The sequence below is a fragment of the Perissodus microlepis genome, chromosome 1 (assembly GCF_051167445.1).
Source record: "Perissodus microlepis isolate ML-2025 ecotype Zambia chromosome 1, ASM5116744v1, whole genome shotgun sequence".
Lineage (NCBI taxonomy): Eukaryota > Metazoa > Chordata > Actinopteri > Cichliformes > Cichlidae > Perissodus > Perissodus microlepis.
The window spans coordinates 20,199,233-20,220,496 of NC_140461.1; the positions used below are offsets into that span (position 1 = coordinate 20,199,233).

General features: G+C 40.2%; 1 protein-coding gene across 2 annotated transcripts in view; it reads left to right on the forward strand.

The window, feature by feature from the left end:
• irag1 (inositol 1,4,5-triphosphate receptor associated 1) overlaps positions 1-20,213 on the forward strand; it is a 38,936-nt gene extending 18,723 nt beyond the window's left edge. Inside the window, exons 19-38 of one of the 2 annotated variants that reach the window (XM_084934396.1) lie at positions 1,870-2,088; positions 5,801-5,907; positions 5,986-6,047; positions 6,768-6,941; positions 7,087-7,164; positions 7,314-7,339; positions 7,586-7,642; positions 8,858-9,289; positions 9,439-9,517; positions 10,044-10,161; positions 10,262-10,292; positions 12,227-12,367; positions 12,577-12,708; positions 13,329-13,479; positions 13,773-13,822; positions 14,581-14,712; positions 16,072-16,133; positions 16,774-16,884; positions 17,010-17,138; positions 18,573-20,213. In XM_084934396.1, the coding sequence (XP_084790522.1) occupies positions 1,870-2,088; positions 5,801-5,907; positions 5,986-6,047; positions 6,768-6,941; positions 7,087-7,164; positions 7,314-7,339; positions 7,586-7,642; positions 8,858-9,289; positions 9,439-9,517; positions 10,044-10,161; positions 10,262-10,292; positions 12,227-12,367; positions 12,577-12,708; positions 13,329-13,479; positions 13,773-13,822; positions 14,581-14,712; positions 16,072-16,133; positions 16,774-16,884; positions 17,010-17,138; positions 18,573-18,735 (2,454 nt within the window). In that variant the 3' untranslated portion in view covers positions 18,736-20,213. The remainder of the gene's footprint in view (positions 1-1,869; positions 2,089-5,800; positions 5,908-5,985; positions 6,048-6,767; positions 6,942-7,086; positions 7,165-7,313; positions 7,340-7,585; positions 7,643-8,857; positions 9,290-9,438; positions 9,518-10,043; positions 10,162-10,261; positions 10,293-12,226; positions 12,368-12,576; positions 12,709-13,328; positions 13,480-13,772; positions 13,823-14,580; positions 14,713-16,071; positions 16,134-16,773; positions 16,885-17,009; positions 17,139-18,572) is intronic. The other variant, XM_084934388.1, reaches the window with a different exon arrangement.
• The last annotated feature ends 1,051 nt before the right edge of the window (positions 20,214-21,264 follow it).

Consider the following 21,264-nt stretch of genomic DNA (forward strand, 5'->3'; position numbering starts at 1 on the left):
TTTAATTCAGCCGCATCAGAGAGTTTTTGAGTTTTTAATGGCCTCGACTGTGACTAGGCCACTCCAAAACCAGAGGTGGACTACTAAAAAGTTTAACTTTTGTCTCAACAGTCTATGAATATTTTCCCAAAAGTCTTGGGAATCATCAAGATATTTTTTTCACAAATGTCAGTTGAGCTTTTCTGTTCTTTTTGCTCAGCAGTGATTTTCTCCTTTGATGCCGTTTTTTCCAAGTCTCTTTCTTATTGTTGAATCATTAACTCTGACATTAACTGAGGCAAATGAGCCCGGCAGATCTTTAGATGTTCTTCTGGATTTTTTGTGACCTTCTGGATGAGTTGTCAATGTGCTCTTTGGTTGGCCAGCCACTCTTTAAAGGGTTCACGACTATTCAGGTTTTCTCCATTTGTGAATAAGTGAATAATAAGCCCTCAATGTGGTTCACTGGAGTCCCAAAGCCTTAAAAATGGCTTTGTCATACTTTTCAAATAGATAGACTTTGTTTCTCAGCTGATTTTTAGATCATGGTATGATGTGGTGTTTCTTGAGATCTTTTACCCTATTTTACTTTGTCAGATAGGTTCTAGTTAAGTGATTTCTTGATCTGGCAGTAATTAGGCCTGGGTGTGACTAGTGAAACTGAACTTGGCTTAGTTTTTTTTAATAATTGCAACTGCAAGTAACATGGGTTACTTTTATCTAATATTAATTTTTTTGATGATCTGAAACATGTAAATGTGACAAATATGCAAAATTAAAAAAGGAAGAAGGCAAATACTTTTTTGCAGCACTGTATAATTTTAGTCAGGAAAGCTTTAATTCATTGACTTTGATTGCCTTCATGTGAATGAGACATGAGTCTCTTCCTCTCAGTAATCCTCCATCCACCATCCACTAAATCATTTTATCATAATTTATCTACAAGTCCTTCTGTTTGTTTTGCGCTGCCCCTCGGGAGCTCGTTGCCTCATTCAGCCTGTGAGAGCAAGTTAAACTGACTGTAGCAGCGTTTTATAACAACAAAGCGCATCCCAGTCACTGTTTGTGTTCAAAACAGTAACCGCCTGCTGAAAGTCACAGTGTGGGAAGAAAAGCACATGAAACATTGCAGGCTCACTCGTGAACAGTGCTTGTTTGTGATTTCAGTCACTTGTGCTGTAAAGCAGAGATGCTGCGTTTAACTGCTGCATGTTGTTTCTTTTGAATTTAGACAGCGTGTCATTAAGATCATGAACCAGACAAAGAAGGATTTCTTTTTTTTTTTTTAAGTGTTTCATGGTGTAGTGGTTTACGCATTTGCCGAACAAGCAAAAGCTCTCCTGTTCAATCCTGGAAGCAGACAGGAATGCCTTTGGTGTTGCTTTAGGAAAAGCATCTGATGTAAAAATCTACCAAATCGTAAATGCAGAGCTACCCACTGTGGTGACTCTGTGTGAATAAGGAAGCATTCCTTGAAGTCTTGTTGCTCCTGTTAAAACTCCCAATATGAACTCCTGGCATGATTCATGTTATTTTATTCTCTGACGCTTCCTGATGCTGTGACTGGAAATCATCATGCTCACATGAAAGTTTAAAACCCATACATCCGATGTGAGTCATGGTGATTTCATTTCTGATGCATATGTACAGTATGCTGGGAAATCTCACTAATGTGCAGAATGGAGCTATTTTGGGAGTTGTTTGTGCAGTGCAATGGTTTTCTTAGTTCTGGTTTATCCTTTTTTTAGCTGTGGTTAGGCAGAAAGAGCATTCTCCTGAAAAGTGGCTAAAGTACTAGTTTAATAACTGTTGCTGATCGGAAGGAGCTCTCATCAGCATGCCTCTAATCATGCTTAAAATGCATGTATTTGGTTTTCTGTGTGTTTATAGCTCCAGGAAGAAGAGCGAGACTTGCTGCAGACATCTCCTCTCGAACAAAGTGACTGTAACTTCAAGGAGTCCGGTGACGCCTCGCCTGCTGCTGAGACCCCTTTTGTTTTCCCGCACACGCGCTCTCGCCCTTCTCTGCACCCGGCCATGCCCACACTGCCTGAGGAAGAGGAGGACTCTCCAGAGGAGATGGACAGTTCCCCGAGCTCTCCCAGCACAGTAAGTGCAGCTGCTGTCCCTGTTTGATATTCTGTTTTTAGGTAAAACATCTGACTTCATACTTCATTTGGCCCTGAAAGGAATTTTTTATCAATGTTGAGTTTTCCCTCAGAAAAAAGTTCCTTCACTGAAGAAGTCACTGATTCATTCCTTTTCAAGTGAGAGCAAAGCAATATTTTCCTTAACTAAGCCTTCTTCTGTCACAAATGTTCCCTGCTGTTGTCAGACCAAGGCAGCGCTTCGCAAAGAATGACAGAAGTTAACAAACTGAAATTTTGGCAGCTGATTTGGTACATACTTTCCTTTTTTTGCACTCATGTTTTAGTTATTTCCCACTAAATGTTTCATTCCGGTGACTGATGAATGCTTTACGATTCTTTGAAAGTCACTTTGGCTGTCATAATAACTTTCCCTGAGCCAAGGTAAAGTGAGGTGTTTAAAAAAAGGGTAAAAGCTGCTTTTACGTTTGCACAGCAGGATTTTTTTTACTATCTGACAAATACCTTGGCTCTATAAAATATCTGCTTTATGTCCTTTGTGACAAATTTGAGCCCTTTGGTTAGATGGGAAAAAGCAATTTACCAACTTTTAAAAGAAAATGTTTGGCAAAGTTTATAAATGCAGGTCAAAGGAGCTTGCAAAGAAAAGCGTCTGGACTTCTTTAAGTTACTTGAAGACGTTTCACCTCTCATCCGAGAAGCTTCTTCAGTTCTAAGGTCAAATGGTGGAGAGTCCCAGATATAAACCTAGTGGGAGTATCCCCCCACAGAGGGACAAAAGGACCCCCTGATGATCCTCTAATCGCCTGAGCCAAGGTGTGAAACTGGGTGTGGGTCCCAATCAGCCAGAGTTTCGGGTGTGTTCATTGTGAAACCTGGCCCCACCTTATCATGCGAATTCCTGAGGTCAGATGGCCCAGGATGTGAGTGGGCGTTAAGGCGTCTGGGAAGGGAACTCAAAACTGGATTATAGATGGCAGAGAGTTGGTGTCGTAAACCCCCGCCTCTGTTCAAAGATGGTCGCTCACAGTGGACATAGATGGCTTCTTTCACTCCTCTTTCAAACCATCTGTCCTCTCTGTCCAAAATGTGCACACACAAACTTGGAGTAATTAGGACCCTACACCACCGGGCAGAACATGTTCCCTCTAAGCCTGAAGGAAAAAAGAAGGAACACACACATGTAAAGGAAGCACTCAAAACGTGCGGCTATCCTAAATGGGCGTTCTTAAAGTCAGCAAAGAGGCACAGAAAAGAAGACCAGACACCAGCGAGGGAGGATAAGAAGGACAGACGCAACAACATTGTCATCCCCTATGTAGCCGGTGTATCAGAAAAACTTAGGAGAGTTTTCTCCAAGCATGACATCCCGGTGCATTTCAGACCCAGCAACACGCTCAGACACAAACTGGTTCACCCGAAAGACAAAACGCCAAAACACAGACTTAACAATGTGGTGTATGCTGTACAGTGCAGCGAGGAATGCCCAGACCTCTACATTGGAGAGACCAAACAGCCACTTCACAAGCGCATGGCACAACACAGAAGAGCCACCTCCACAGGACAAGACTCAGCAGTCCATCTGCATCTTAAGGATAAAGGACACTCTTTCGAGGATGCCAATGTTCACATTTTGGACAGAGAGGACAGATGGTTTGAAAGAGGAGTGAAAGAAGCCATCTATGTCCACTGTGAGCGACCATCTTTGAACAGAGGCGGGGGTTTACGACACCAACTCTCTGCCATCTATAATCCAGTTTTGAGATCCCTTCCCAGACGCCTTAACGCCCACTCACATCCTGGGCCATCTGACCTCAGGAATTCGCATGATAAGGTGGGGCCAGGTTTCACAATGAACACACCCGAAACTCTGGCTGATTGGGACCCACACCCAGTTTCACACCTTGGCTCAGGCGATTAGAGGATCATCAGGGGGTCCTTTTGTCCCTCTGTGGGGGGATACTCCCACTAGGTTTATATCTGGGACTCTCCACCATTTGACCTTAGAACTGAAGAAGCTTCTCGGATGAGAGGTGAAACGTCTTCAAGTAACTTAAAGAAGTCCAGACGCTTTTCTTTGCAAGCTCCTTTGACTACGATGACCTGGATGACTGAGAACCTTCACAGACATATAAATGCAGGTCTTTTGCTCCTTATCGTTAAAAAAAAAAGTATTGTAAAAACTTGCATAGATGCATATGTCACTATTTTGTACAACTTAAATGATTGTAGTTTCCTTATAGTGGAAATGTAGCTGTCCAGAGATGCCTGTTGCCTGCTGTGAGGTCACATAGATCAAGGCCTCAGTCATTTTTATATCTAAAATTACTTATGAAGCTAAATACAACAGGATAAAAAAAAAAACCTGCTTAAGAGCTTCTTCAGTGAGACAAGTCCATGGTTAATTCAGGTTTACCAGAGTTGGACTGGGCTCTCAGGTTTGGAGCCATGGTTTGAGTTCCCGTTCAATGACCACATCCTCTATCTGTTTAATGTTAATGTCTGTTTAATGTCACATGACTCCCCTACCCCACCCCCACCAGCTAAATATCACTACTTTAAATGATATTGTATTTAAAACACCAGAGTTTACTGCATTTTTCTGTGACATCAGTAGCATTTCCTGTCCTGATCCCTGTGATTGGTTACGTTTTGGGGGGTTTTGTTCTTAATTGATCTGTCTGAGTTATTAGTTTTTTCAGTATTTATGGCATAGAGATTAGCAATGTTGGCTGACAGGAAGAATATCCTGGGTCTTTCTCTGTGGAGTTTGCATGTTCTCCCCATGTCTGCGTGGGTTCTCTCTAGCTACTCCGGCTTCCTCCCAAATTCAAAGACATGCAGTTAGTGGGGTTAGGTAAACTGGCCATAGCTGTGAACGTGAGTGTGAATCGTTGTCTGTCTCTCTGTGTTAGCCCTGTGATAGGCTGGTGGTGATGGTAATGGTAATAATCAGAAGTTTTATCTGTGTGCCATTTGAGCAATCTCACCCTTGAAATATATAAAGATTAGAAATGCTTTCAAAGACTTTAAGGACAGATCTTAATGGGGCAGACTCCGAGTTTGAGTCATTAATTATCCCAGAGATAATAAAGAGTTAAACAGGCTAAACCTCCGAGAACAGTGCCCTTTACCTCATAAACACACAAGCTAGATAAGAAATCTCTGAAGAAAGTAATGAAACTGTGTAATATAATCTTCCGTGCATAAGCCAACACTATAAAAGTATCCACCCTTATAGGAACAGAGCCACGGTGAATCAGCAGCCTGTCTGCAGCAGAAAGACTCCTTTTTCAAGAATCTATTGCAAAGATAAGCTTTAAGAGCACCTCTCAAAGAATAAGGGTTTCATGTCAGTCTGTATTTATTTGCGTACTTATCTTTAGCAGCCTTTTGAAGCTATTCCACAATAGTGTTCATCATAACCTACTAGAGGCGAAAGACCTCTTTGTGCTTAAGTGGGTCAAATCAATATTCTCCTGTTAGTGCCAGATTTAAATTGGTTTGTTGAAATTTGGCTCTTTTTTTGTTTTTTTGGAATATGTAGTTTAAGGTTTAAGTTAATGTTCAAAATCTACCTTTAACCCTTTTATTGTGTAAGTTCAAGCTTAATTTAAAAAGATCTGCTCCTTATTAAGGTTGTGTTTAATCTAATATCACAAACTGGCTGATGTGTTAAGTGATGCACACATAAGTTTTGTTGTGTTGCACAGTTAGTACCAGGTGAAAGTCGAGCTGTTGTCATGACTGCGCCCACCATCGTCTACCCAAAGCAGGCTAAGGTTGTCCATCAGGATGGACGTCCGCTGGAACAGGCCAGGTAATCGTCCAGTAGCTTTCTCAATTTTAATTTGAAACAGAGACAGCATTTCCAGATCATCACAGTTTTCTCTCTCAGACCACACAGTCCCAGAGCTCGCATGGTCAGAAGCTCCCCCGGGGTGCCCATCACCACAATTGGTGGGTAAATCACACAAACACACATACATCACTGTAGTTTTTACGGTGTTATGATGTAATAGTTATTATTTGATGTAGTGCAGCACCATATAAAAAATTTCCACTTTATTTTTAAGTGTTTTTCCATAACTAAACCGTTCTTAGGTAAACATTTTTAACACTGTGTCAAATCGCGACTTCTCACAGTGACTTTTTTTATATAAAAGATATTTCAATCAGTTTTGTTGAAAGACCTGTCCAGCGATGTATAAAGATAAATTAATGTTCTCACTGTGCGTGGATACACAAGAACTTTTACAACATTAAGACTAAGTTTGGTCATCTGCATCCTGAGACTCACACATGCTTGAAATGCTTTTGGCGCTTTGATTACGTCTGATGTTTAGCTTGTTGCCCGTTTCCGAGAAGAGGAGACGATAAAATCATCCCCAAGTTGGCGAGCACTCATCACCTGATTTCCTGGCTCATATCCATCCGTGAATTATTCCTTGCTTTGAGATTTTAGACCAATGAATCCCACATAAATACACTTGAGACACAGCAGCTCCGATACAACAGAGCATACGCTTTTGATCTGATATATTTTGAAGCCTAATTTTGTGATTTTTTTTTTACAGCATATTATCTGCTTATATTTTGGTACCAGAAACAAGCAGAAATTTTACGGGTCTGTGTGCATTTGTGTGTCACATGTGTCGTCCTTCATATTGTCTTTCTCAGACAGCACAGGTAATGTGATTGACCTGGTGAAAGATCCGCTCCCGGAGCTGCAGCTCTCTGAAGAGGATCGACAGAAGAACCTGGAGCTGCTTGAAGAGGCCAAGAAGGTCAGCGATCGCTTCCTGACACGCCGAGGCCGGCGATCCACCAGCAGCCTCACTGATTCGCCCACAGGTAGCGCGCACGCACAAACATACACAAACATAGAAACTAAAACATTGCACATAGATTTATGAGTGTGAAGCTGGTGTCTGAGCGTTTCATTTAAATTAAAGATGTTTATAGCTTCAATTTTTATTTCACAACCCCCCTACCTCAGGTCTTTCACCGACTCCAACGCCATCATCCTCACCGTGTTCATCGAGAAGCAGCTCACTTACTGTGGCCCCTCAGACCGGTGTGTGCTTTCTGTCTCATGTCTGGATTCTTTGGATTTATTAACAATAAACTATACTCCTCATTTTTAACCTTTTTCCTAATTTGGCGGCATTTTTTCACTCCTTGAGTTGGTGAAGATGATTTGTAAGTTGTTTTCTGCTCTTTCAGCAGCAGGACCCTCGGAGACGATCCAGGTAAAGAAACTGATCTCACTGTTAAACAGCTTTCACCCACAGTGGTGTGAAGTATGACATGTTTGCCACATTTGGCTCTTTTTGTGTGTGTTTTTAAAATATTCCTCTAATTAATTTGCTTTATATGAAGTGGAACATTGTCTCTGAAAAAAACCCAGAACAAAACAAAGAAAAAAATCACCATTGGGCAAATTTTAATCAGGTTAGTAAATTTTAACAGAAGAAAGTTGTTATTATCTCTTGTAGTATCAGGAGGTGTTTCCAGGGAGGGAGCAGCCTGATGCAACCAGCCAGAACCAGGAGGTACGATCAACAGGCTTACTGCATTTTTTTTATTTACACACCAAAACTCAAATGTCAAATGTGAGGAGGAAAAACACAATTGTGATCATTGAAAGATTCAAAACGTCTCCCTGTGACCTTTGTCAAGATTTATTATGTTATTCTCAGGTATATATTATAAGTTGTCTGTTACCTTTAACCAAAAACCAACATGAATTTCACATCAACCTCAGCTGTGCAGTCATGTGAAAAAGAAACACTTCACAGGACTCTATGCAGTCCTGATTCAGTGGCTTGTAGAGCCGCCTCTAGCAGCAATACCTTGAAATCATTGCATTCTGTGCAACTTTATCAGTCTCTCACAGCGTTGTGGAGGAATTTTGGCCTGCTCTGCATCACATTGCTTCAAGTTTGTTTGGTAATGATGAGTTCTTTGAACTCAAGGTCACGGTCAGAGGTCACATCTTTGAAAATCTCTTTGAATTCAAGATTCAAGAGCTTTATTGTCAATACAGTAGTATACACAGTATACAGTGTACCGAAATGCTGTTTCACTCTAAGCCCCCCCACGGTCCATTTATAAACATATAAAGGATATATCTCCAAGAGATATAAAACTAGGAATTACAAATAAATAACATGCTAAGTAAAAATTAAGGGATAAAAAGGTACTAATTACTAACTATACAATACAATACTAATGCATGCAATGAATGCAACAACTCAAAAAGGGAGTCAGCTAGAATTTTAACATTTGTGCCATATGTGTATTCACTAAGAGGCGGAGGGATTGCACCGACAGCCTCCAGGTTTTATTTAGGTTCTCGGAGTGTTGCACGGCCTAACCTCTGCACTGGGACGTCCACTCCTGGAAAAAATGTGGCATTGTGTTAATAATAAACTAATAACAAACTAATGAACTGACAAAGCTTCTGCTTTTATAGAGGTGCTCACACTTGCTGATGATCAGTTGATTAAGTGTATTTAATAATAGCACATGGCTGCTGCTTACCTTCTTAATTCCTGTGGAAGCAGTAAGGGTATACTCAGTTTTTCACAGGACTGTATACTCTGAATCTCAGCTTCTAACTATTAGTTTGTCCTCACAAGCATGCTGTAGTGCTACCCTAGCTTCTCTTATGAAGCACCAATATGTCCAAGTGGAGTGTTATCCAGCCGCTTTAATGCCTGATGAAATGCACATACAGTATTTCTCTCATATCCTGCCAACTTTAGGGAAAGCTGTTGGTGGACTGGAAGTTAGCTGACAAAAGGAAAGTGTCCTCGGGGACTCTCACACCTCGTTTTGCTGTTCAGAAGAACGGTGAACCCAAGAGTCCTACAGTTGTCAACAAATCAGACGAGTCAAATCGAAGTCCAAACCAGGCTCCAGCCACAGGGGTCGCCAAGCCTGTGCCCAGGCCTTCTACTCAACAGGCACCGTGTACAGCAGAGATTAAGACTATTGGGGCCTTTCCACCACTAATGAGAGCTGTTTCCTGGGATGCTGTAGGCAGCCTTAACTCTAGAAATGGAGCCCCGGTTTTCCCTTCCACGGCTGAGGACAGTTTCTCAGACAAGCCCAAGGATGCTGGCTTAAAGACTTCGGGGTACAAGGATTTCCCCACCCCACCGGTGGGTGCACAGAAGCTGTCTAAACTCAGAGAGGTAAAGCACCAATTCAGCAAGTCTTATTGTTATCATTTCCTCTTTTTATGTGCCAGCTGTCCATTTGGTAGAATGTTGTAACAGTTATATAAAAATGCCTTAATGTTTTATGTGTGTGTGTATGTGTGTGTGTGTGTATGTGTGCACAGGAGCACAAGCTAATGCGAAACCAAAGCATTGTGGGATCAAAGTTACCAGAGCTGAGCGAAGCTGCTGAACAGGAAAAAGGTGACGCTCCTTGTTTGCCCTCTTGCCCTGTGTAAGACAGAAAGTACTTTCAGAAGCACATTCAGCAATGACACTGAGGGTGTGCACTTCCTGAAATCTGATTCGCCTCAGAAAATGACAACTTTTTCTTTTCTTTTCTTTTCTTTTTTTTTTTTACCTCTATTCCACCCCTGACAGTACTGTAGCAGAAAGGAAACTTGTGTTCTCGTTTTTTATCAGCAGATGGCATTATTGTTAAAGCTTGTGAACCACAGAGCACCTGATGAAAAGAGGAAATTATCCTTATGTTCTGAGACTTTAAAAAGTCCAATCACTAAGATTTTGCTTGGAATTTACTCCGGTGGGAACTGGTTTGACCACCCAAAGATCGATGTATTTATATGGGACTAGTAGTAGTAACAACACTCTCCTCCTACCTCCTATTTGGTTTATGTCAGCTTGCACAAAAGATATCAAATTACCTTAAACTTAAATTATTCTCCAGAAATAATTTTGAGCTCTAATTTGTGTAGCATTGTGTCTGCAGATTCGCCGTCATCACCGAACACACCTACCAGTGACACAAAGGAAAGATCCGACGCCATGCCCAACATTTCAGACTTGATGCTGAGAAAACTCAAACTTCACCGGGGTCTGCCTGGCTGGTGTGTAACAACCTGCTGCTGTAGTTAACATTTCATTTATAACCCTCACCATCTATCTCACTGTTATGAGTAATGCTTCCATTCTCTGATTTCATTCCAGTGCTCCTCCACTCAGCGAAAAAGAAGTTGAGGTTGGTACCTGATCTCTGATGTTTTAGTGAAAAATGACCACATGCAGAAAAATGTTTTGTTTTATGAATTTATATTCTCACCAAGAACTAGATAAGAGGATGGATAATGGGGTTTAGTCTGTAAATTAAACGGGAGCAATACTGACACACTGGCCCTTATTCTGTTTATGCATGTGTACACTACATTAGGTACACCTAATTCAAACGTTCATTAATGAAAATATCCAATCATGCACTCAGTGCATTGATCAGGGCCGTAGACACGATCAAGACGACTCGCTGAAGTTCAAACTGCATCAGAATAAGGAGGAAACGTGATTTAAGAGACTTTGATTGTAACATGGTTGTCAGTGCCAGATGGGCTGGTCTGAGTAAGAAACTGCTGATCTGCTGGGTTTTTCCAAACAATCGTCTGTTCAAAGAAAATTTCCAGTGAGAGGCAGTTTTCTGGGTGAAAATGCTTTGTTGATATCAGAGGTCAGAGGAGAATGGCCAGACTGCTTTTGGGCTGATAGGAAGGCAAGAGTAACTCAAAAAAACACCCATTACAAATATCTCTGAATGCACAATGCATCAAACCTTGAAACAGATGGACTACAGTAGCAGAATACCACACTGGGTGCCGCTCCTATCGCTAAGAACAGGAAACTGAGCACCTTTGGGACTGATTTGAGGCCACACCAAGCATCACTTTGACTGAAAATAGACAATAAATACTTCCATACTGATGTATCTGTGAAAATCTAATTTTACCTAATAATGCCAGTCGATATGATGTAATATAAAGTAATATTTATTGCAAATTTGGGAAATCATTTTGTTACAGCAGTTAGTTTGATAACTAATCTTAGTAAAAGACTGGAAACAGCTAAATGATGGTAACAAAATCCACCTAACAGCACTTCTGAAGCTCATTCACATATTTTCTGTGCACAAAGTCAGTTTACACAAATAAATGAGCAAATATGTTTCTATAGAAGCTAAAGACACTTTATCTTATGTAACGTTTGGAAGCCTGAAGGGAGTGGAGACTCGACCAATTTAAAAATGTAATTTACTTCTTTAAACAAAGAAAAGAAAAACGAAACATACGTTTTAGCACATTCCAAATGTTCCTTTTCAAATAAGACATATTTGCTTTAACGTTCTGACTTGCGCCTTTTAAATTATCCACAGTGATTAGCTGCACATGAGTTAGAATATAGCAAATCATAAAAGTGACTGCCAGCAGTAAAGTGTTTGCTTTGAACAGTGACTTTTGTTCTAACACTGGAAGCAGATGGATTGTTCCACTCAGGTTTGAGCCTTTTCAAGTACATGTGCAAGTGTTTGTAATAACCTGTTGTGTTCCCAAAGCAGATGATTAGACTCATAAAAACTTTATAATTCCCTGCAGGGATATTCTTGGGTAAAAGTTGCTTGTGGAAGTTGTAAAATTATACAAGAGATGCAAAAACAATTACATGGTCGTCGGAGGTTGCCTGCCTGGCTTCGGTGGTGTTCTGTCAACAGGAAAGTGTTTTTCTGTTCCTGATCAGTCCAAAGAGACTCTGTGTGATTTCCTGTGGAGAAAATCCAGGCATCTGTGACGCTGTAAGCCCTGGACTATAGCCTCTCGCGCTGCTCCCTCTGGGATGTGTCTGGATCAGGACAGTCAGAGGTCATAGATTTCCTCTCAGGCGTGTATGTTGGAAAAACCTCTGCAGATTAGCTTTGATCAACATAACAAAACATCAAGAGGTCGAATGCCACACTCACAGTTTGTTCCCCATGCTCATCTCAGGGACGCTTGATTCTCACACATCAGTAACTGCACCGACTCCCGTCTATGACTATTTACAATGAGTTCATGTGTTGCGATCACAGGCAGCTCACCTTCATTTTAATATGTTTCTTAATCTGAGTGTTAAACTGCATTAGCTTTCTTTCTACAGAATGCATTTGTCCAGCTGTCACTGGCGTTTCGTAATGACAACTACACTCTGGAGACGCGACTCAAGCAGGCAGAGAGGGAGAGGAACCTGACTGAGGAGGACACGGAAAAAGAATTAGACGACTTCAAAGGAGCGCTAAAGGTTGGTCCTCGAAAGGCTGATGTAAGATAGATGATAACTTACAACAAAAGGAGATTTCCCCCTGGCTCTTTAGTGCTCATTTATTTATTGAATGTTTCCTGGACGTGTCCCACAGTAAATATTTTTCTTGCCTGAGTTAATTCAGGTGCAATAAAGGACGCACACTTTCTCTTCCTGAGATTTGCAACAACATGTTGTGTTTCTTGCAGATGACTGCGCCGATGTGGCAGAACCTGGAGCAGCGCGAAGCCTATCAGCGCCTAAAAGAGACAGTAGCAGTGCTGCACAGGCTTGCCACACGGCTCTCCAGCAGAGCAGAGATAGTTGGCGCAGTTCGCCAGGTGCAGTTACACACAGACGAATGAGAATTTTATACAATTTAGTGAAACATGCTGCGAAAATACACGAAACAGCTTATTGTTTAAACAACTGGTACTCCAGGAATGCCTGTTTGGCAGCGTTTTTTAAATTATGCTGAAGGATTTTTATCTGATGTCATGGCTGACCTCAGGCCAGCCAATGAAAACATCAGGAAAAGAGCTTCAGCTATTTAAAACCCCAAATCAATCAGATGAATCATTGCTTTTGTGTACAGCTACCAATCTATTAATAGCAATCTATTAATTCCTCTTTTTCATTCATGATGAGTGTGGATATTTTTAGAGAAATACTTGTTTGTGTTTTCCCATAATATCAGATAAATAATCTGTGTGTTTTCAGTTTATTTATAGTGTCATTAATTCACCTTTAAAAACATTTAACTTCACTTAAAATATCAGCAACATGATGGGAGAAGTCAAAGATATGTTGGACAAATCCATAAATACACAGGTTATTGTGTATTTGATTTGGACACCCGTTGAATGATTTCCTCTCTATGTACAGTTTTTTAGTGGAAGCTCTTGTTTTTGTGCTCATGCTGTAACTTAACCCGGCTTAGACTGGTTTTATTGTCTAACAGGAGAAGCGTATGAACAAGGCCACAGAGGTTATGATGCAGTATGTGGAAAATCTTAAGAGGACGTATGAGAAGGACCATGCAGAGCTCATGGAGTTTAAGAAGCTGGCCAACCAGAACTCGAATCGTTACGGAGTGTCTGTAGACCCTGGAGGTAAGATTACACTTGTGTTCCCTTTTCAGCACCGCTGCTGGCTTCATCTTCACTCGTATATTCCGCTAGGAAATTCCCACAGCGCCTGGAGTGTACTCAGTAATGCAGTACTACTGCATTACTGAGCAGCTTTACTGTAGATTTGGGAGAAATTCCCACAGCGCCTGGAGTGTACTCAGTAATGCAGTACTACTGCATTACTGAGCAGCTTTACTGTAGATTTGGGAGAAACATCAGCATTTAAATGGTTACTGTGTTTTATTAATGCTGGTTCTTTGTCTCTCTTTATAAAGACGATGGACTTCCACGTCCATCTAGATCAATGTCCCTCACCATTGGAAAGGTAAGCAATGAATTTTTTGTGTTTTTTTCTGCTTCACGTTGTTGCACAGGTTTTGGATGTGCAACTGCCAGTCAGACAAAACAAGCAATTTAAAGATTCAACCACTTGGCTGATTGTCATGGTTATTTTTGACAGTAGCTGTTTAAAAATATAAAAGTAAATCTGTACAGGTTGGTAGTTATCAACAGTGTCCACAGATCCAAAATTCTATTTAAGCAAGTTTCACAACTTGGGGGCCACAAATTCAAAAGCACAGTCACCTTTTGCCTTTTGTCATTAACTTCTTCTGACGCATCACCAACAGGATCAGCTGAGCTCAGAGAGCTAGTAGTTAGATATGGTTCCATACAGAAGTTCACTATTATACGGAGGCATCTGACCATGAAGAGCTCTAAAAGTGTTCTGAAGAATCTTAAATTGAACCCTAAACAACAATAAATAAATAAAATAAAGAGACTAGACGAGGATAATGGTCTTAACCTCCTCGCCCCTATAAATTATGTCCCCATCGGCGCCTCTAGGGACCATGATTCCTATTCACTGACCAGTCCAAAGGGTCAGAGATAAATCCGTCCGCCAAAGTGGGTGGCAAGTATGACCATACTGTCATGCTGCGAGCACACCTAAAAATGTCTCACCCTCCCCCGTTTTTACAGTTTTTTTCTGTTTCGTTTTTCTTTACAAAAAAGAAAAGTTATAGTGACTCTGTAGTTGTAAAACACAGTGCTGCATGTTTTGTCTTCTTTTCACCCGACCAGGTGCCTCGACGCAGGGTGAGCGTAGCGGTGGTACCAAAGTTTAATCTTCTTAACATCCCGGGTCAGACCCCGGCCACAGCTGCCCAAGGCTCCAACGCAGGACCCACAACTGGTGCTGCTCTTCCTGTCCTGGTAGGTCTTCCTGTCCTGATGAGAAATGATGGGAAATGATGTATTAAGCATTTAGTACAATGACACCCACGCTCACAGATAAACTGCTGAGCAGGTGGGCAACATATTCATCTCTTGTAAAATAAAATACTTCCACTCAAGTATTTCTGCAAATGTAGCTGGCATTTTTACAGACACAAACAGTTTTTAAAAGGAAAAAGTACTTTTTTAAAACTTTTTTTATGTGTCGTATGTGACAGATTGCTTTATACAAACAAATGTTTTTCTCTTTGATTCTTAGAGCGGTCCTCAGTAGCACATTGAAATAAAACTGTGGAGTTTCTGAATGAGTTCCTGCTAAAATAGTTCATCTTTATAAGAAACATATTAGCACCAAATATCAGGTATATAGAAGATTACTTCTATAGAAGTTTACTTTACTTTAGCAGGGTCACTCGAGGTGTTTGACCATCGACATGAGTCGAAACTGGTACACTAAAGTCCATAAAGTATCAGACTGTCTGTCTCATATTAAAGCAATGATTACTGATCAGAGGACCCTGGGTGCAAAGTGGAGTTTGCATCTTCCTGCATGGGTTCTCTCCAGGTACTCTGCTTATCCAATACAAGGTTCCAGGTGGTGCTGGACACTATGCAAGGTCTCATTGGGCATCTCAGGATAGCGAATTCAAAATTAGTTTCTGAACAAGTAGAGCTTGATCCTATAAATAACTCATCACTTCAATCTATGTAATCAATGAGTTCTCCGGGTTTACCAGAAGTGAACGTAGCTAGAAAAACCTTCATTTCCTTTGGGAAATTCAAGGAAAGGCTAGATCTGTCCTGGCTTAGCAGTCAGTCAAATCTGGTTCTCATAAAGTAAATCTTGATTCCATAAACAAGTTGTGACATTCTTCTGGCACAGTGAAGGGAACCTGGCTGGACACTTGAATCCCCTCGAGGGACAATCACTAAAAACAATGTCAGCTCAAGAAATTCGAGGCAGTCCTCACAACACAGTTTTAGTCAGATTTGTTTTACTTTCCTTGGTTAAAACTGTTGTATCACTCTGTCATTTTTCTTTCTTTTTTTTTTGAGAAAAGTTATAATTCACATCTGTTGAGTGTGTACAAAATTCAAAATACACAGACCATGGCACAAAAACAAGGGTTATGTAACTGTGCCAAAAACCTTCTGAAATGTGAAATTAGTATTTCTCCAAGAGGAACTGAAAAATCAGAAATAGATAATAAAGTTTATAAAGGCCCGAAATGTTAAAGCATATGTTCATCCAGAGAAGTAAAGCCAATTGTAGCAAATACTGTTTTGTTATTAAGATTTAGATTAGGGTTACGATTTTTTGAACACTTTTCTCCTCAGTGTGAAGCAAATGACGTGAAAGGCACCACCTCCACAGAGGCTGCACAACCAGGAACAGAATGGTATGTTTCTTGTATTAATATTGTTACACGTGCACGCACACATACATGGCTGCATGTAAGTCACGTACCACTGCTTAATTTTCAAGGTCATTCCTCAGTCCTCTCACCCCTGAACTTCTAATCATTTTTATCAAAAGCGCTCAGATGGGACTTCAGCTTGTTTTTGTGACCTTCAGGATGTTTTTAAAGTGCAGAAACAATTCCAGTGAGGTAAAAATAAACCTGAAAGCATTAAAAAAAAAAGCTAGAGTTGAGGGATATGCTATTACGGGGTTTGCTATCCAGTAATCTAAACATTTATGAAAGAGTTTGACGAAGTCCAGGCACAAGGCTCCAATCATATTGTAGTTATAAAGTCAGCCTGAGTAGAGCTCTCTCAGTGTCTGGGCTAGATGTTCTTTAAGGACAATCGCAATAACAAATGTGCAAAGTGCAATCACAGTTTTTCGTTTGTACTCATCGTTCTTGTGATGGTGGTGTCGGGAATGCACAGCCCACTCGGCCTGCGCTGCGTCTCATCCGTTATACGACCGGGCCGCAGTATTGTGATGGAACCTGACTGTAACAGTGTTTTGTTACGTCTGCTGTGATCGTCACGGTGTCCAAGGCTAATTGTTCTTTCCTATCTGAAACAATGCAGTGGAAAGAGTGTGTCGGAGCAGGAAAATGAGCCAGCCAAGCCTTCAGTAAACCTGGAGGAGCTCCGAGCCGAGATCAAGGCAAATATCGAAGAGGAGGCCTATCAAAAAGGGTGAGGCCCTCTCTTCTGCTTTTTAGTGTAGATAAGCGGACTGTGTGATGACACAGTTGTTTATCAGAAATCATTTCAGTTGTGTGTCCCAATTTCACTTGTAAATGTGAATATTTCAAACGCAGCTACCAAGATGGACTGAAGCAAGGCAAGGCGCTTCAGGAAGAAAAATGTGAAGACGAAAGTGCTGCGGACAAATTGCTGGAAACAAAAAATAAGGACGAAGAGAGCGGAGAGAGGCTTAAGAACAGCAGGTAAACTCACTCTGTCATGTTAGAAAAGGAAATATAAATTGTGTATTTATGCTCATCTCTGATAGTATTGATATAAGCACAACAAATTATTTGTGCTCTTTTTGTAAATAATTCATGATCGGTGGAAGATGAATCTCTTTATTACACACAAAAAGTTACATTTTATTGAAAAATACATAAAAAAAAATTATAACAACACCACAAACCCATTTTTAAAATCACAAAGAGTGAGTTTATATCTACAGTACTCTGCAAAAGTCTTTAGCCACACCTCATTTCTCTCATGAGTTGCTGTGGGGATGGTAGACTTTATTACAGACCCACATGCAAGACGCTGAGACAGAATAACATAAGGTGAGCTTTTAATGCTGACAGCTACCAAGGTTTAAAAAGTCTGGAAAGTATCCAAGATGACGTATTAAGATGAGGAAAGCAAACATTCAGGGAACAATAGAAAGCACAAGGAAAGACCAGCACTAGGTAAGACACCTGCTAAGGACAACTCAACGAAAGTTAAGGGGAAATGGAGACAATAACTACAAGAAGTAATGAGGGAAGTGAAAACAGCTGGGAAATACAGCTGGAACTAATTAGAAATAATGCACCAAGGGAAGTAGAATTACACACAAAGCACAAGAGATGAAAGACCACCAAGATAAAACAGGAAAACACCTAACATAGAGACAGAGACTTAACAGTAAGATGCAGCAAACACAAGGGGCCAGGATAACTGAAACAATGAACTGAGTACAAACAATGTCCATGAACAGAACCTAGATTACTAAACTAAAACTAAAAAGGCATAAAAATAAGGAAACCAACCCAGAAAGTGCTGAAAGTATAAAACATAAAAAAACAGAAAAGATTAATAAGTCCAAGCACAAAATCAGTGATTTGTGCAGTGATTTATGGAAGCATTTGCAAACATATGTGAAAATAGAGCATAAAAGCAAACATAAACGGTACATGGATCAACTCAGGTCCTGTGTCAGGTCTTTGTTAATTTGCTATATGTTGGCTTTTTTATGCTTGAATGATTCATTTGTGAAAACAAGAAAAAGAAAGAAAATAGTCAGGTACAAGGACTGGACTGAAAATGAGTGAAAAGGCAGCCAATGTCTGGCAACTTTTGCTCAAGACTACTTTAAAAAATTACAGGAAAAAGCTCAAGACCTTTGCACAGTTTGCAAAGGTTGCACAGCTGCATATAACTTTTACATGCGTATCGCTAAATTAATCTTGTGGGATTAAAAGTGAGAGTAAAATTAGCCTCCACAGCCATTATTTCAACAAATATATACGGTCTTTTTCCCTGTCTTTTTATAGTTTAGATAATGTCTGTAATTTAAAGAAACTTCTGTAGTTCCTCCATAATGAGCACTTTCCCCTGCCCAATATTTTGTCACCTGCTATATGAGCTTATTATCTTTGCAGGCGGATGGAGGAAGTCCTGGCTGTTGTAGGCGGGTTCTGCCCCAAGGTATCCATGAGTCGGCGGCTTCTATGGCTCACTTTGACGCTGTTTGTGGCTGTGTGTGTGGTGTTCAGTTTTTATTCATTCTTCAGTGACTATTACAACCGACACGAGGACACATAAAGGAAGAGGAACTTTGTGTGAGACACTGATTGAGATCTTTGGACTGGGTGTAACGAAAGAACCCGCTAAACAGAATAACAGAGACCTCATACATCACGTCTCTGCCAGTTTACCATATCATCAGACACACTTGAATCAAATGACCCCGATACTCAAGGGTCAGAGACATTTTGGGAGGCTTTATGGCTCGTGAGGCCTTCTTCGCGGTCAGCAGAGATAAGTTATAATTTTGCTTGAAATGGAAAGTTTAAAGGATGATTGCTGCAGCAAAAGATAAGATGATTCTGTTTAGGGACCAATTATATTGTGTGCTGAAATAGATATTTAATTAAATTAGATCTTGTAATTATGCATTCTGGTTCTGGTACTTTGAATGCTGAATATGGCACTTTTTCATTAAATGCCACAGTAGAAACATTGTATATTTATCTACACAATAGAATCTCTCAGGTTTGATAGATAATGAAGTCCCTGAGAGACTTTTAATACATATTTAAAGAAAAATGTTTATATCTGTTGTTTTTTCTATTAAAAAATGTTTCAAATGTAAGCACATTCCACAGCAGTTCTTCAAGTGCAATACTCAGCTCATGGTTCTCATTTGTGCCATGTTTGATTGTTACTTCAGAGCACTGAGAGATTTTTTTTTCTTGTATACGAGCACTGTTTAGACTTCATGATTCCTTTTCTGTCTTTGCACATGTGTGCCGCCTGTGCTGTCTGTTCTCTGTTCATTTTATGGTCTGCCACCTCTCCTTTAAATAAAAAGTGCCTGAAATATTTTCTCTAGTCATTTCAGTAGCAACAAATATTCGTTGCTATGAAAACTAAGTACTGCCAATGATTCAGTAGCTTGTAAAACCACCTTTAGCAGCAATAACTTGAAGTGTCAGAATTTTGGCCCATTCTTCTTTGTTGATCCATTTCATCGAGTTTGGAGGGCATTTATTCCTGCACAGATGTTTTAAAGTCGCAACACAGCATTTCCATTGAGTTGAGGTCTGCTGTATTTGATTCTCACCAAACACCAAACATGGAGCTGTGCATTAAGACCAAATATCTCCACTCTGTTCCAGAATAATCTGATATCCCCATATTGGTGTTGTTCCTGATTCATCATAATCAATGCTGGTCCAGGGTCAACATTGCAAGTATCCAATCACATATATAGATATAGTTTTGCAATGCAGAAAAAAAAAACCTGCCAATGTCCACAACATTTTTTTTAAAAAGGGGGCAGTTAGGGTCAGAGTTATGGTTGGGGGTTAGAATGTAATTGTCGATAAGGTTAAGGGGCTGTAGTTATGGTTACGGGGTCTGCGTTAGGTGTGTGGTGTGATGGTGTGTATCCACACTGCAAAACTAGACCATGCTTTGTTCAGGTGCAACTGTGCAAACAGAGGCCATGCTGCACAGGAATACACAGGCAACACAGAGTCCTGTGGAAAATATCCCATCAAATACTGCAAAGACATATTTTACTTGCACATACACAAGATTAAAAAAATAATCACCTTCCTTTATGGGCTTCATATATATGGAGTTTAGAGAAAAGGAGTTTATTATTCACAATATATAAAATAGCCCTTTCAAGTCTGTGCGGCAACAATTCAGACTGAGCCGGCAGAGGCGAGAGGCAGCGGCAAGTAGCTGGACTGTAATTAATTTATGTCTTGACTGTTTATCTGGCATAAAAAATAACACTTAAAACAATTACAAGAATGAAACAAACACTGTCAGTTGAAATGTGCTATTATCTGAGTGAACATAAACAACTTCTGACTATAGTGTCCTAACTGGTAACTTAGGATACTTTTGCTGGAAAAATGTCTAAATTCTCTCACCAAGACCTGTTGGGAAATTCTATTGTGTTCCCATTTGAAAGTCTCATAGTCTAATTTAGTTTAATTCTATAACAACTTTAAGGATATGCAAACCCCACTCTTAGAGAGGTGATATGTACGATGAGCAATCTTGCTCTAATCCAGATTGCCACCTCACATCTGTCAAAAACCCTGCTGCATCTTCGTCAGCAGGCTCTGCGTCATTTCCTGCCATCGGGGCTTGCGGAGAAATGTTTTTGTGGAAATGGGAGGCCGCGTGCCAAAGGCTCATCTGAGGAGACCAAAGATAATAAGCGCACACATGACGGAGAATTTCCCAGAGAGAGGAAATCATCAGGACAGAAGAGAATCTCTTCTCGAATGTATTACATCATGGTTTTCAGAAACTTTCACAACTCTACTGCAAATCCCACCTTTTGTGCTTTCACTTTATACTTTTAATATATTGTTTGTACAGAATCATAGAATAGAATAGAATTACTATATACAGAATCTTTATTTTCATCATACAAAAAGTACAACAAAACTGTACGCAATCCTATTCAGCGCAAAGAGAGTAAGCAAACTATTTTATTAAACTTTCTTTTTCGATGTAATAAGATTCAAAAGAGAATTCTAATAAGTAAATGTGAGTGTTTATATAATATATATATATATATATATATATATATATATATATATATAT